Below are 13955 nucleotides of genomic sequence, written 5' to 3' on the forward strand. Positions count from 1 at the left end.
TGTAATTTTTACATGTCATAAAATAGTTTTTTGTTTCCTCCTAACCATTTAGAAATGGTTTTTTAAAAATCATTAAAAACTAGGCCCACGGCCATAGTTCACCAGTCTCTGTCTAGAGGGAACCCTCTGGAACCCCTGCATAGTGGGCTTCTAATACATGCCACAGGTTCTTACACCTGTTTCACATGTGCACACACACACAATTTCTGTGTTTTCCAGTTGAGTTGCTCCATAATTCTCATTCTGTTATTTTATCTTTGCTTTTTAACACCACTTCAAATCACAGCTCCAGTCGATGGGGTTTTATATTTGTGTTTGACTCTTGTGATACTTGCTAACGCTAAAACTGATTGCATCTCCCAGGCAAATTCCCTGAGGCTGCTCATTGCCGAGACTTTGTGTGTTTAGCCTAATTCCAGATGTGAGCGATGAGTGTCTTGAAAAATGTACGAGATTTCACACTTGAAAAGCTTTTTGTGAGTGTAAAAATAGCTGTTCGTCAATAAAACACTGGATGTTTTCAGTTATGTAGAAACCACAAAGGAAACGCATGAAACCACAGAGGTTTCATAGAGAGAAGAGCAGAGCCGCCCGCCATGGTGGTTCAGGGCAGGCTTTCCGACGAATGGCTGTGAATCACTGCCTAACTCGGCCTTCAGTGGCAAACCCATTTCAATGATTCCCTAGAATCAGTTTGCCCAGGTTGTGTTTTCAGCTAAGATATAATGTAGGCTGTGCCTTCACAGCTTGCTACCAGAGGCTGCTGGTGGAACTTCCATCCCACTGCTGTTCTCCCAATGAGCTGCTTACCTTTGTATCTGATATGCCTGAGAACTCTCTTCTCTTTACCAAGAACAGTTGTCTTCTTTAGCAAGAACAGTTCATTCCCTACTGACATTGCTTGTGTTTGACTAATCCCACAGAAAAAACGTGGCAGTTCCCATACCACACAGTACTTTGCTTTTTTCCAATTGACTTATCCCCTCCAAGGCAACTATGGTAACATGTGGAATGATGGAGCAGGAGATGAGACTGAGTTTCTATTTATTGCTAAGGGCCAGGAAGGAACTGGCTGACAGCAGAGGACACTCAGATATACCTTACAGTAGTTAGAGAAGTAGTTTGCATCCTGAGGCAAGGGAAGGTGCTGTCTGATGAGAAGGGGGTGGTTTCATGTGGATGGGAAGAATCTGCACTCAAAATGCTGATTCTCTTCTTACCCTCCCATGCCCCTTCTGTACATTAGACCTGTCTGATATGCAGACAAGTTTGTGCTGACAAACACAAAACATTTGGGGCCAGTGGGTGGTGGTGGGAGCTCTTCACAGCGTTGGTCCGGCTGGGTTTGGTGTCTTCGTGCCTTTGTTGAGCACTTACCATACCTTGTTCCTCATTAGGGAGGTTGTGGATTGTATGAATACAAATGAAGTAGAAATGACCCCTGTCCTCAAGAAACTTGTTTCCTTGGGAAGATGCTTGCAAAGCAAATTAAACAAATACAGAAAATAGAAGCAACAAATTGCTGTTATGGGCAATAAACAAGAAAGGATGTTCACATGGGATCGGACTTGTGGAAGGAAGCAGTTTTACACTTGATCTTCAAGAAACTGATGCATGAGACTGTGTACAGGGGATGTGGAAGGACATGGTAGGCCAGCATAGGGAGTGGCTGGGTCAGTTCATCCTGCCCCTTCTGTTGGAGGAGTTTAAAGGACACACACAGCTGACAGTGGGTCTCCACAATCCCTTTGTCTTGAGGAGTCACACAGAGTCACTTCATACCTGAAGGGATACATAATTTGTGTTTGTCAGAACTGCCCTACTGAAAAGTTTGGAAGAGGTACAGAATGTTCTGTCAAACCACTCACTTGCCAAGCTTTCTTAACTTTTCACAGACGAACCCAGCACAGGCTGATGACAGACAGGCTGTGGTGGCAGTGAGCGTTTGTTCATCACAGGCAATAGCCATCAGGACTCACAACCCCAGTTGCTAAATCCATTACCCTTGAGCTCGGGGTGTCTACTTTGTTAACAAAGTTCATTGAAGGGTTACTGTTGCAGCATGACCTCCATATCTTAACATGGAAATCAGAAAGCTTCCATCCTCTCACTTAAGATCAGTGGTGATGTGTGAGCAAGGCTGGCAAGCTGAAAGACTTGCCTTTGAAGTGCATTCCCTGGACTGGCGTGTTGATCCTAAGTAGGGGGATTCTATAGTAAGGTGCATCTGCTCCAGGCACTTCACTAAGGCCTGTGTGCAGACTGCTTCATTTCCCTGCCCCAAAAGATTCTTTTGAGAATAATGGAGAATCCTCTCTATTTGGGCGTTTTATTAATAATCCACCCCAGTATACACATTTGAATGACCCAAGAGCAAAGTCCTCCGTGAGCCCAGAGGAGCTTGCGCAGATACTCATGGAGCTGCACAGTCTCCAGATAGAGGATCCTAAAAGAAGCAGACAGACTGTAATTCTGTAGACCTCTGAGAAGAGTTGATATGTGTAGCTTCAGGCAACTTTCAGGGACCAGAGAGGACTGTGGTGTATTGTAATTGATACCTGCAGGGACTCTGCAAGGTCAGCTTGCCTTTGTACCCACTTTATTTTTTCCTCAGTGGTAATTTGGACTTGCCAGAGATGGTGTTAAGATTCTCCAGCTCTAATCATGACACACGGTGTATGCCCAGGAACCACCTGAATCGACCTGTTGCTGATGAGAAAACTGAGTCAGAGAACCAGAGCAGCCACCTTTCCATATTGGCAGTGCCCAGGTGGAAGCTGTCCAGCATCTGCTCGAGAGGGCTTCTTGCCTGGGTGGAAGGTTTGGACTTGGGTTTTACTCTCTGCTTTGAAACAGTCACACTTTTTCAAGTGACTGTACATGCTAGTTTGATAAATTATAAAACCCTTAAGCCTGGCTTCAGGCTGTTTTTTATTTATATGAATTGCAAACTAAGATGATGTAGTTTTTTTTTTCTCTTTTGAAAGTACTATTTCTGTGGATATTTTTTCTGCATCAGTCAACTTAGGTGAGTGTGGACCTCAGTCTCTGGATTATGTGGTCACTTGATACATGCTTTAGTTTTGGTGGTGGCTTCTGAAGAGAGAGGAAAGGTGACAAGGCAGCCCAGGAGGTGGGAGCTAGGAGTCAGGGTCCTGTGGTAGAGGGAGCAAGTGCTTTGCTTCCGGCAGCCTTGGGGCTGTTTCTCTCCTGCCGTGTTCCAGCTGTGAGACCTTCTGCGGATTAAGCGCTAGGAGTCTCACTCTGCCTGTGTCATGAGAGGGCGCCTCTCCTCAGGTTGCCGCAAGAGACGGCTGAGATGCCACTTGATGTCAAGTGCCTGGCACAGTGGTGATAGCTGCCTTCCTCAGGACCCCCGGGCCTGATCACTTTGGGTGAAGCTTCCTCACGTGAGTGAGCAAGGTGCTCCCGTGGGCCTGGCTTTCAACTCTCAGGGCTCTGTGAACTGGGGAGCAGATGCTCCGGAGTCATCTCAGTTCAAACCCACAAGTGCTTATTGATTGGGTAGAAATTAAGGCCCACTTACCATTTGGGAAAGTCACAAATGTTTTTGACACATGCGATGCACTCATTAGCACTGAAGGAAGGGAGGGGACCGTGAGGCTTGCTGCGAACGGGCAAGGCTAGCCCTGCTTGTTTTATTAGGTTGGTGCCAAAGTGCTCACGGTTTTTGCCATTAGTGACTAAAACCTCCTTTAGTTGAACAGCAGGCATTGGAATTCAAAAGAGAGCGACGTTTCCTGAATCCCTGAGCTTAAATCACATTTGGCAAGATGATTAACCATATTTCTTGGTAGTATTTTATATAGAACCAGAAGTTTTCAAGTTACTCTTAAATTTGTTTCATTAGTTTTTGGAACACAGTTAGCAAACAGACATTCTCAACGTTTATGAAGCGGTGAACGTCACATTTAAATATTACAGATTTTATTTTTTGAGGTTGTATTGTGTGTTTATTGGAAATGTGGGAAAATGCAAGTTATTGTCACTTCAAAATACTTTAAAGTGACTTGTTTTTCTCAATACTTGTTTACTTTGATAGAGACCAGATACAAAAGCATTAGTTTTCTTGAAAATATGTATATATTTTTATGTGATGCCATGGTCAAGAATGCAGAAGCAGGATTAGAATCTCTGCAGTGAAACTGAGTTTCTGACTTTGGTGTATAAAAAGATGAGTCCTGGCCATTGCTCCTGCAGGAGTCAGATTTTCAGTGTATTTTTCCTTTGAGTCCATGGCCTTGTACAATAGGCACATTTCTGTGGTGTGGGAGGGTGGCTACCCCCGCATTAAGCAGCTCTCTCTAGCCGGTCATTATGTGGCCAGCACTTTGCTGGGAAGAAGTAGGACTCGGGTGCTAGCCCCTCTCTAGCCTGTCTCCATGCCCTGCCAAGCCTGTGCAGTGGCTGTGCCTATTAAACTTACATCCCAGGAATTGATTATGAGCCTACTTACTTTCTGGGATTAGGAAGACACACTGAATTCAACAAGTGACTCAAAGATGGTTTTGTACTTCCTGATAATAAAAAATGTGATTAATACCAGCACTTAGCTCCTGTGGTTAAAATCAGGAATTCACAAGGTAATAAATAGATAAGCAAGGTAAGGAGTCATAGGATTTGACTCAGATGTGAGTTCCAGCCTCACAAATACATTCCAAAAGAGGGCCCACAGACTGCAGGCGCCTGTAGTGCTGCAAAACTATCAGTGAGATTTCTGTTGCATAAACGAGCCCGCCGTGGTCACCGAGCCTGTCTCTGTGTGGCTGTGAGGGTGGCTGGTCACCGAGTCTGTCCCCGTGTGGCTGTGAGGGTGGCTGGTCACCGAGCCTGTCCCCATGTGACTCTGAGGGTGCCTGATCACCGAGCCTGTCCCCATGTGGCTGTGAGGGTGGCTGGTCACCGAGCCTGTCTCTGTCTCCATGTGGCTGTGAGGTGCCCATCTGGGTGGCAGGATCTCTCTCGTTCATAAGCCTGGGATTGGCTCGCACCAGGAGAGCCTTGAGAAGATCCTTCATTCGGCTGTGCAGCATTTCAGCTCTTTTTCGACATTTGAAGAACAAAAAGACAAATCTCCTGGGAGCAGATATTTTTTATTTTTCTCAAAATCACCCCATGGAATTCCAGCACAAATTGAATAGTAATGGATAAAATTAAAACTTCTTCCCAAAACTCAGTTGATTTATTCCTCATGTTCTGCCTGTTTTGAAATTCCAAAATTGACCACATGATTTTTTTATGTACCCTTTTGTGAAAGCTCTCTGAGGCACTTGCCACTCAAGCCCTAGTTGTCCGTTCATATATAATAATATTGATTCTGCTGGAACTGCAAATGGGACATTATCTTGGATTCCACTAAGCTGGTTTTTGAGGACCACTCTGTCAAGACAATACAGGGTCTGTTTATAGGTGGTTTGTAATTCAGTTACCTGCAGACGCAGAACCTTGCCAGCCAAGCTTAGGATCATAGTAGAATCCTGATTTAGAGATTGCTTTATTCAGGAGCCCTTTCCCACCCTCCCACCGTGAAAGCATGGAATACCCAGCCTCTTCTTGTGAGGTAAATGAGTATGAAGGAAGAAGCCAGGCGACTATGAAAACCTAAGTTTAGCATGCTAGCTTAATGACTTATTTCCAGAGTCTCTGTGGGCAGAGTTGCTGCAGACATTGATTTGACTCCGAGCATATTCCTTGTAGTCTTCAACCCGAAGGCACTTCCTGCCCCACAGGCACGCCTCCTCACCTTACTGCCAGCCTCAACCCAAATGGTGATTCCAGCATTTCATTCTTTATCCCAGCCTCTCCCCTTAGGAATTTTCTCCCACTTCTCAAGCTTTACAGCAAAATGTACTTTTAGATATATACTTTTTTCACATTTTTTCTTATAGCAGATATTATCTGACAATGCAATATACTCATTTAAAATTAAAATCCTCATCTCAGCTGTTATGTGTGAGTAACTCCTCAAATTTAAGAATAGCCCGAATACAGTCCTGAGTATCTAGTTTTTGTTAGGGAAGGAGGGGGCATTTCCTTCCTCCCCACCCCCAGCTGAGGGAAAGAAGCCCCCAAGCTGGCCCGCTGTTTCAGGGAGGAGGCTGAGACACGCGGAGTCTCCACTCTGCACTCCATTCAGGAGCAGCTGCCAGAGCAGCCACACTCCGCCTTTGGGTGAGAAAGGGTGCCCCCGGCAAGCCAGGTTCCAGGGTGGAATGCGGCTCCTGTCCTCATGGAAGGTTAACCTATCTAGGTGGTGTCTTAAGTTTCTAGATCAACACAGAGGCCCGTGTAATTCATAATGAAGGTGAAATCGTTGTCTAACAAAATCATGAAGCTCTGGAACGCCAGTGTCCCTGTTTCTGATATGAGATTCTGGGAGCTTAGTCACCACAACACTTGTTTCTAGGGAGATGTTTACTCAGAATTCCATCGAGGCGGCTTGCCAGCTCCCTTCTGACATTAACTTCTGCCTGTCATCTACCACCCCACCTAGTACCTAGCCAGAGTGTGTGGCTGTTTTGCTCCAGGCCTGCAGTTCAGGCCGACCAGAAGGGAGAGAGGCCGAAAGAAGCCTGGCACTCAGCCTTGTCTCCTAAGTGCCGGGTGTGAGTGCCAGGTGTGGGTGCCGGGTGTGGGTGCCGGGTGTGAGTGCCGGATGTGAGTGCCGCGTGTGGGTGCCGGGTGTGGGTGCCGGGTGTGAGTGCCGGGTGTGAGTGCCTCCTGGGTGCAGTGAGGGATGAACAGTTGATGCTTACCTGCCTTTTAACTCTTCTGCGCACTATAGGGTGATGCCAGTCCCTCCACTCCAGATGAGAACGAAACCACGACAACCAGTGCCTTCACCATCCAGGAGTACTTTGCCAAGCGGATGGCAGCACTGAAGAACAAGCCCCAGGTCCCAGTTCCAGGGTCTGACACTTCTGAGACGCAGGTGGAACGCAAAAGGGGGAAGAAAAGAAACAAAGAGGCCACGGGTGAAGATGTGGAGAGTTACCCCCAGCCTAAGGCCAAGAGGCACATGGAGGGAAAGCCCAAGAGGCCCAAGGCCCAGGAGCGAGTGGCCAAGAAGAGCGGGCCAGCGGGAGAGCAGCTCAGAGGCCCCTGCTGGGACCAGAGTTCTGAGGCCTCTGCTCCGGATGCAGGGGACCATGCGCAGCCACCTGAGGGCGGGGACTTCACCCTGAAGCCCAAAAAGAGAAGAGGGAAGAAAAAGCCGCAAAAGCCAGTAGAGTTAGCAGAGGACGCTACGCCAAAAGAAACACCAGTGAAGAAGAAGAAGAAAGATTCCAAATGAATCCTCCCCAGCTGGAGCCTTCCGACCACTCAGCTGTTAGGGCACTGCCGGGGCAGACACCTCTGGCCTGAAGTCAGAGCAGAGTTCACCCCAGAGCATCTGGGCACATCTTGTGACATGCCTGTGGGCTGCTGAGTCCCGCCCTCTCACCACATCTCCCCCAAGTTACGTTCCCAGGAGGGCCTTTTTAATGTTCTAAATGGCGGCTCTCAGACACAAATAAATTTTCTTGTAAACTCTGAGCCCTTCAGCAAGAGTGTTTAATTATAATCATTACAAATACATGCATTCATGTATGTGTGCACACGTGTGTGCATGCGCGTGTCTGTGTGTGTGTGTGTGTCACTATCTCTGCTCTTGGTTCCCTTCAGTAAAAATGAATGGTGCTTTCTTCTGAAAGACTCAGCCTAATTAAAGGATTAAGAGGCAATAGCTTGGATTCAGATTGTTCTTTTTGTTCTATAGCCAACCAACATTTTTGCCAAGTGGAAATTATATGATTACATTCCCAAATCAGAGAGGTTTTTTGTTGTGTTTTGGTTTGATGGGGAAACGTTTTACCGCCCTCCCCTCCACTAAGCAGTGGCAGCCGACTGTTCTGAGGTCTTCCCCCAGCCTCTGCCAAGCTTCAGCAGTGGACAGACTCAGGGCCAGTGTCCTCCCTCAGCTCTCACAGGAGGACTCTTGCTGTTCCTGTGCCGAGTGTGGGTACTCTCATGTATTTCCTTTTGGGGGTCCTTCAGGACAAATCACCTATACTGATTTATCTGTCACATGGCTGTAAATAATGACTTACTCGTCATGATCAGGAGGTCCTCAGAAGGCTTAAGAAACTGAGAGGCTAAGGCCATGAAACTGAGGTTGGTCTTTGGATTGGGACTGCCTTATGAAAGTCCTTAGAGCAAAAGACGCCTTTCAGCCCTGCTCCCAGCAGTGGTGTCGCAGCACCATGCTTGTGCTGCCCTCGCCTGCCACGCCCTGGCCCATCTCCCTGTGTGCCAGCCGAACTCTCCCTGTGGGTTCACTCGGACGCCTGCAGACACTTCACACCATTCCTGGACACAGGAGAAGAAAACGCTCAGCTGAGGTTCTGGAGTGCAGCCCTGCCACCTTCCCGGCCCTGTGTCCGCTGTTCTGCCCCCTGCACTGCCTTCATCTCCTCCTGCTTTTCCTCTTCATCGGCGTACGGGTTTATTCCCTTTCTCACGCTCCCCGCCTAGTTCCCAGTTTCCCTGCACCCCCTTTTCCCACGTCCCCATATCCCCAGCCTGCCATGGAGGCCTTGAGGCTGCCTGGCCCTGCTTCAGGCAAACCTGGCCAGGGCCCAGGCGGTGTGTTGTCCTCCGTTTGATCTAGAGATTGTGGCTGGTGACGGGAACTCAAACTTGCCCCCAATTCCGTGACCTTTTCCCCTTTCAAGGGTCACACATTAGATAAGGTCACACATTAGATAAGAAGCATGGTCCTGAGACTCTTGAAATGTAGAGAAAATACGTGAAGGACCTTTGGCTGTAGTCTCTAAGGATACTGCGCAGTGCTATTTGTTTGAAAAGACACACACACACACACACACACACACACACACACACACACAGAGAGAGAAAAAAGTCTTATGAAGATAGAGCCTGATGACTCGTCTCTGAGTTTTTCATGTCCCCCCGAGTTTAGAATCGCAGGCTAATAAAGCCTCAGAGGTTTCTGAAGTCACTTTCTCCACAGAGGGCACATGCCCAAGTTCTGTCTGCCTGTCCCATCTTGCCTGTGAAACCAGAGATCCAGAAATAAGTGGAATGCCTGGAACCTAAGGGGAGCTAACTTTCAAAAATAAGTAGATGCTGATTGGGTTTTTTTTTTTTTTTTTTTTTTTTTTTGGCCTTTTGTTTTAACTTCCTTTCCCGGTAAAAATTAGAGCCAGGAGAATATACCAAATTGTGTGCAGGCGTATTTAGGAGGCAGGTGGAATGCATTTAGGTCAGACGTGGGTGAAGGGGCTGGGTGGGAAGACCAGAGGAGGGAGGTACAGAAGGGAGCTGGTAGTTCCTGGAGTTAGGAATTCCAAGGCAGCCCGACTGTAAGATTGTTCACGTGCAACTGTTGGGTTTTTTTTTTCCCCCAGAGATAGGGTCTCTTTCTGTCGTCCAGGCTGGAGTGCAGAGGCCTGATCAAAGCTCACTGCAGCTTCGAACTCCTGGGCTCAAGCAGTCCTCCTGCCTCAGCCTCCCCAGTAGCTGGGGCTGCAGGCATATGCCACCACACCTGGCTAATGTTTTTATTTTTTCTAGAGACACGGTCTTGCTGTGTTGCCCAGGCTGGTCTTGAACTCCTGGCCTCAGGTGATCCTCCCGCCTTGGCTTCCTAAAGTGCTGGGATTACAGGTGTGAGCCACTACACCTGGCCCACATGCAACTTCTACTGAGAGGATGTAGAATGTGGTGATGGTTATTTTCATAGACTGGAGAAAAGCCTCCTGAATGTTTTGTTTTTTGTTTTTGTTTTTGTTTTTTTTTGACGGGGAGTCTCGTTCTGTCACCCAGGAGGGACTGCAGTGGTGCAATCTCAGCTCACTGCAACCTCCGCCTCCTGGATTCAAGCGATTCTCCTGCCTCAGCCTCCTGAGTAGCTGGGATTACAGGCACTGGCCACCACGCCCTGCTAATTTTTGTATTCTTAGTAGAGACCGGGTTTTGCCATGTTGCCCAGGCTAGTCTCAAACTTCTGAGCTCAAAGTGATCCGCCCACCTTGGGCTCCCAAAGTGCTGGGATTACAGGTGTGAGCCACTGCTTCTGACCCCTCCTGAATTATTTTAATAACTGAGTGGGCAGCCTGAGAATGAGTCACATACTCGGCAAAGAGCAGATTTGTTCCAAAGGAGGTGGAGACTCTCTTTCTCTAGATACCCTCAGCTTTCGTTTTTCTGTATCTGTTTTTCAGTTCACTTGGTTTTCTGGATCTAAGTGGAAATTAGAACAACAAAACAAATACTCTGAATTGCATTTTATGCTTGATACTTTAAAAATGGATAGCATATTAACCCTGTTTTTGCCTTGAATTATTTCGCCAAGTAAAAATACATTAATTTTAGTCTTCAGTGCTTTCCTTGGTTCTTTCAGTTTAAAGAGGAAAAGCGGCTCCCAAGGAAATATTTGTCGACTGAAGAGGCTCTTCTGTGTTGTCCTGCAGTAACCTGCTCTCCTTTTCTGTTAATTTTAATGGATTATTATTATTATTATTATTATTATTATTATTATTATTATTGTATGACGTCTTGGATGCCTGGCCTTATTCCAGACACTTCAAATAAGTCAACTCATGTAGTCCTCAAACAACCCAGGAGGTAACCATTATCATCATCCCCTTTTACAGAAGGGCCTCTCAGCCTTTTATTTTATTTTATTTTATTTATTTATTTATTTATTTAAGATGGAGTCTCGCCCTGTCACCCAGGTTGGAGTGAAGTGACGTGATCTTGGCTCACTGCAGCCTCCACCTTCCAGGTTCAAGTAATTCTCCTGCCTCAGCCTCCCAAATATCTGGGACTACAGGTGTGCACCATCACGCCCAGCTAATTTTTGTATTTTTAATAGAGAGGGTTTCGCCATGTTGGCCAAGCTGGTCTCAAACTTCTGACCTCAGATGACCTGCCCGCCTCGGCCTCCCCAAGTGCTGGGATTACAGGCGTGAGCCACTGCTCCCGGCTCTCAGCCTTTTTATAACTAGACTGATGCTGTTCCCAGAGGCCCCGTGATGCCCCTGCCCACTAGCTACCGTAGTCACAAGCCCGCGCCCCTTTTCCTCCATCCTTGCTACAGTCAGTTCCACCTGCGAGGCTCCCTATTGCAGATGCTCTTCACGTGTCATTGTTCCTCTTCACTGGGAGTGGGTTTGAAAGCGGCAGGCAAACGGCAAAGAGTTTGACAATTGATTTAAGTTAGTATGATTCGGATGAGCTATAGAAAATTCTTTGAGGTATGCTGCACGTGAGACATTCTCAATGGATTTTCTTTTCCAACTTGGTCAAGAGGTGGGTGGGAAATTGGGTGAGTCGGCTTCTTCAACCCTGTTTGCAATTCTGAAGAAGAGTGTTTTCAGTTTGTAGAAAATATTGATGCTTTGGAGAGTTGAAATCCCCGTGAGCATCTCTTCCCTAGTAGAGGCCATCCCTCTGCCTCCCTCCTCCTCCACCTGTTCACTGACTGGCAGGCACATGCCGAGACCTGTTTACTGAGAAGAAACAGCATCAGGGAAGGCTTCGGCACAGTCTGTCCGAGTGATCTCAGCCCTGGGATCAGCAGGCAGCGGCTGTACTCAGATTGGAGTAAGAACCTCCTCGTCACCGCCCTGTTTATCTCGCTGGTTCTGCAGCCGCTGCATTTCAGAGCCTGTTGTGCCGGCAGGCAGGGCAGGTCAGGTTGGGTGCTCAGTGTGTGATTTTATAGTGCTTGATTATTAATGAGCAAATTAGTACCGTGTCCTAGTAAAGTCGATGACTAAACTCCTTGCAGAAAAGTGTCCGATCTATCGATCTATTTAGGAAATACTGAATATACTGCAGTGGCATACACAAAGCCTTCATGGAACCAGTAAGAGGCAGGAATAAGCCAGAGAAAGACAGCAGGTAAAGAAGGGCGGGTGGGGCCGGGCCTCGCCTCCTATGGACGGGTGGGTAGGGGGCTGGTGCAGGCTGTGTGAGTCCTCCCACCTCAGCCGACCTGTTGCGCAGGCATTAGCAGTGAACCTTTAAGGAAAGCAGCAGTGAAGTCTTTAGCTGGGGGGGAGAATTTTGTAATCAGTTATAGCTGAAATTTTCTGTTTGTATATTCTACGTTGAGTTTCCTTAGAAAAAGGTGCGTGGGTGCTGAAAGCAGTTATTTGTTCTGAAAACATTTATTGAACACCGACTCCCGGCTCCAGGCCAGTTGACAACAGAGTGACTGACTCATTACAGAGCCTACCCACATTCAAGTTCTATGAATGTGTGTCATTGAGAAAGGACTGCCATGTCCTGGATTAATCTCAACACATTGATGCCCAGGACGCAGCCTCCTACACCGTGGCTAGCGAATGTCCTCTCCCCTTTGGCATTCATGCATGAGCTGTGAGAAGCTCTTTGCCAACTCATTTTACTTGTACCTGAGGAGGAACCGTCTACATTTAACAACATTTCTAACTCTGCGATAAATTCACACAATTATATTATGTGCCTTCTGCACATAGAATGCATTAGAAATGTGTTTCACCTACTTGGGATGGCTCTTAACAGGTCAGTCTGAAGATAAAGCCCAACTTCCTCCTGCCCCTGCCCCTCCTGTCTCCAGAGGATCTACTGAGTGTGCAGATGGGGTGCACAGGGATGGGAGAGGAGAGGTGGCCTCCAGGTAGCCTCCCTCCACCCACTAACTAGGGATGCCCCTCGAACCTGGATGGGACAAAAACAGGTATCAACACACATTTGTTCCACGGAAAACTGCTGAAGGCAAACTCCGACTCCGGTCTTCAAACCTTAGAGAATCAAAGTCTTGAGCAATCCAGAGTGACCCCAGCACCTTAACGGAAGGAAGCACCCTCATCTTCACCTTTGTGAGGTATGTGGCTGCCCCGGTGAGTAACTGCATCTCAGACCATTTAGTCTCCTTCTCCAACTATCTCAACTCCATGCAACTCCTAAGTCTCCGCCTTTTCTGAATACTCTTTGGCTCTTCCTCCTCCTGTGGTCAGCTAAGTGTGGGAAGATGGACGCCCTTAAGTGTTTCTGAGCTGTGGGTTCTGTCCTTTGACTATCCATTTGCTGTGTACATCTGCACGGCTGGGGTTTCTCCTGCTTTCTGTGTGATTCCCAGGTCAGCATTTCTGTCCCCACTAGTCTCAAGCTTTCATCCTGCATCTCCAACCGACCGTCCAGAGGGCCTGTCAGATGCCGTGGGTCTTAAGAGGAACTCATCCTCTCCAGGCTGCCTCTTGTCAGCCCCCCCCATTATTATTACAGGCACCCCATGCTGTCATTCAGTCTCACCCCAACATCAAGAGGCGTCATCAGCAGTCCAACCTAATCAAGTGTCTGCCACCACTGTACACTAGGTAGGTCCTCGCCATCAGGGAGCTCCCAGCTCGACACCCCTCTGTCTGATCCCTGCCAGGACAGTGCTGCCCTGCACCTCCCATCGTTCCCTCCGTAATGCCGCTCCCCCGGACCTGCACCCCCGGCTCTGCTTCCTGCCCACAGTCCCTCCCCTGGTGCATATCTGTGGCTCTGACCAGGCTTCCCTTCTCCACCCACTGGCTTCAAGGCCTGCCACAGGTGCCATCCACTTCTCCAGCCTGTCCTGATCCGGCCCCCAGAAGCAGTGTCCATTTTCTGAATGTTCATAGTGCTCTCTGCGCTCATCAAAGTCTACTTGTGTTTTGGGGCATGTCACTTTCCCCATTCAACCCTAGGACCTCTGAAGGCAACCTTCATCTTTGTATTCCGCACCAGGACGGTGCCAGGCACAAGGAAGGTACAGCTCGCTCGCTCTTCTCTCTCTCCTTCTATCCCCCCCTTTCTCTCTCTCCTCTTTTTAAAGTAAAGACAGGGTCTTGCTCTGTCACCCAGGATGGAGTACAGTGGCATAATGAAAGCTCACTGCAGCCTTGACCTCTTGG

At 47.8% G+C, this 13955-nt stretch overlaps 1 protein-coding gene and 1 long non-coding RNA gene across 2 annotated transcripts in view; one reads left to right on the forward strand and one right to left on the reverse strand.

Moving 5' to 3' along the window:
• Positions 1-7557, forward strand: part of PINX1 (PIN2 (TERF1) interacting telomerase inhibitor 1) — a 75062-nt gene extending 67505 nt beyond the window's left edge. Inside the window, exon 7 of the mRNA XM_010376648.1 lies at positions 6806-7557. Within this exon, the coding sequence (XP_010374950.1) occupies positions 6806-7315 (510 nt within the window). The 3' untranslated portion in view covers positions 7316-7557. The remainder of the gene's footprint in view (positions 1-6805) is intronic.
• The window catches only part of LOC115899688, a 47130-nt gene continuing 33259 nt past the window's right edge, over positions 85-13955 (reverse strand). The window contains exons 2-3 of the long non-coding RNA XR_004059314.1: positions 4478-4538; positions 85-2446 (exon numbers count right to left, since the gene is read on the reverse strand). This is a non-coding gene — a long non-coding RNA (uncharacterized LOC115899688). The remainder of the gene's footprint in view (positions 2447-4477; positions 4539-13955) is intronic.

The sequence above is a fragment of the Rhinopithecus roxellana genome, chromosome 9 (genome assembly GCF_007565055.1).
Source record: "Rhinopithecus roxellana isolate Shanxi Qingling chromosome 9, ASM756505v1, whole genome shotgun sequence".
NCBI classification, from domain to species: Eukaryota; Metazoa; Chordata; class Mammalia; order Primates; family Cercopithecidae; genus Rhinopithecus; species Rhinopithecus roxellana.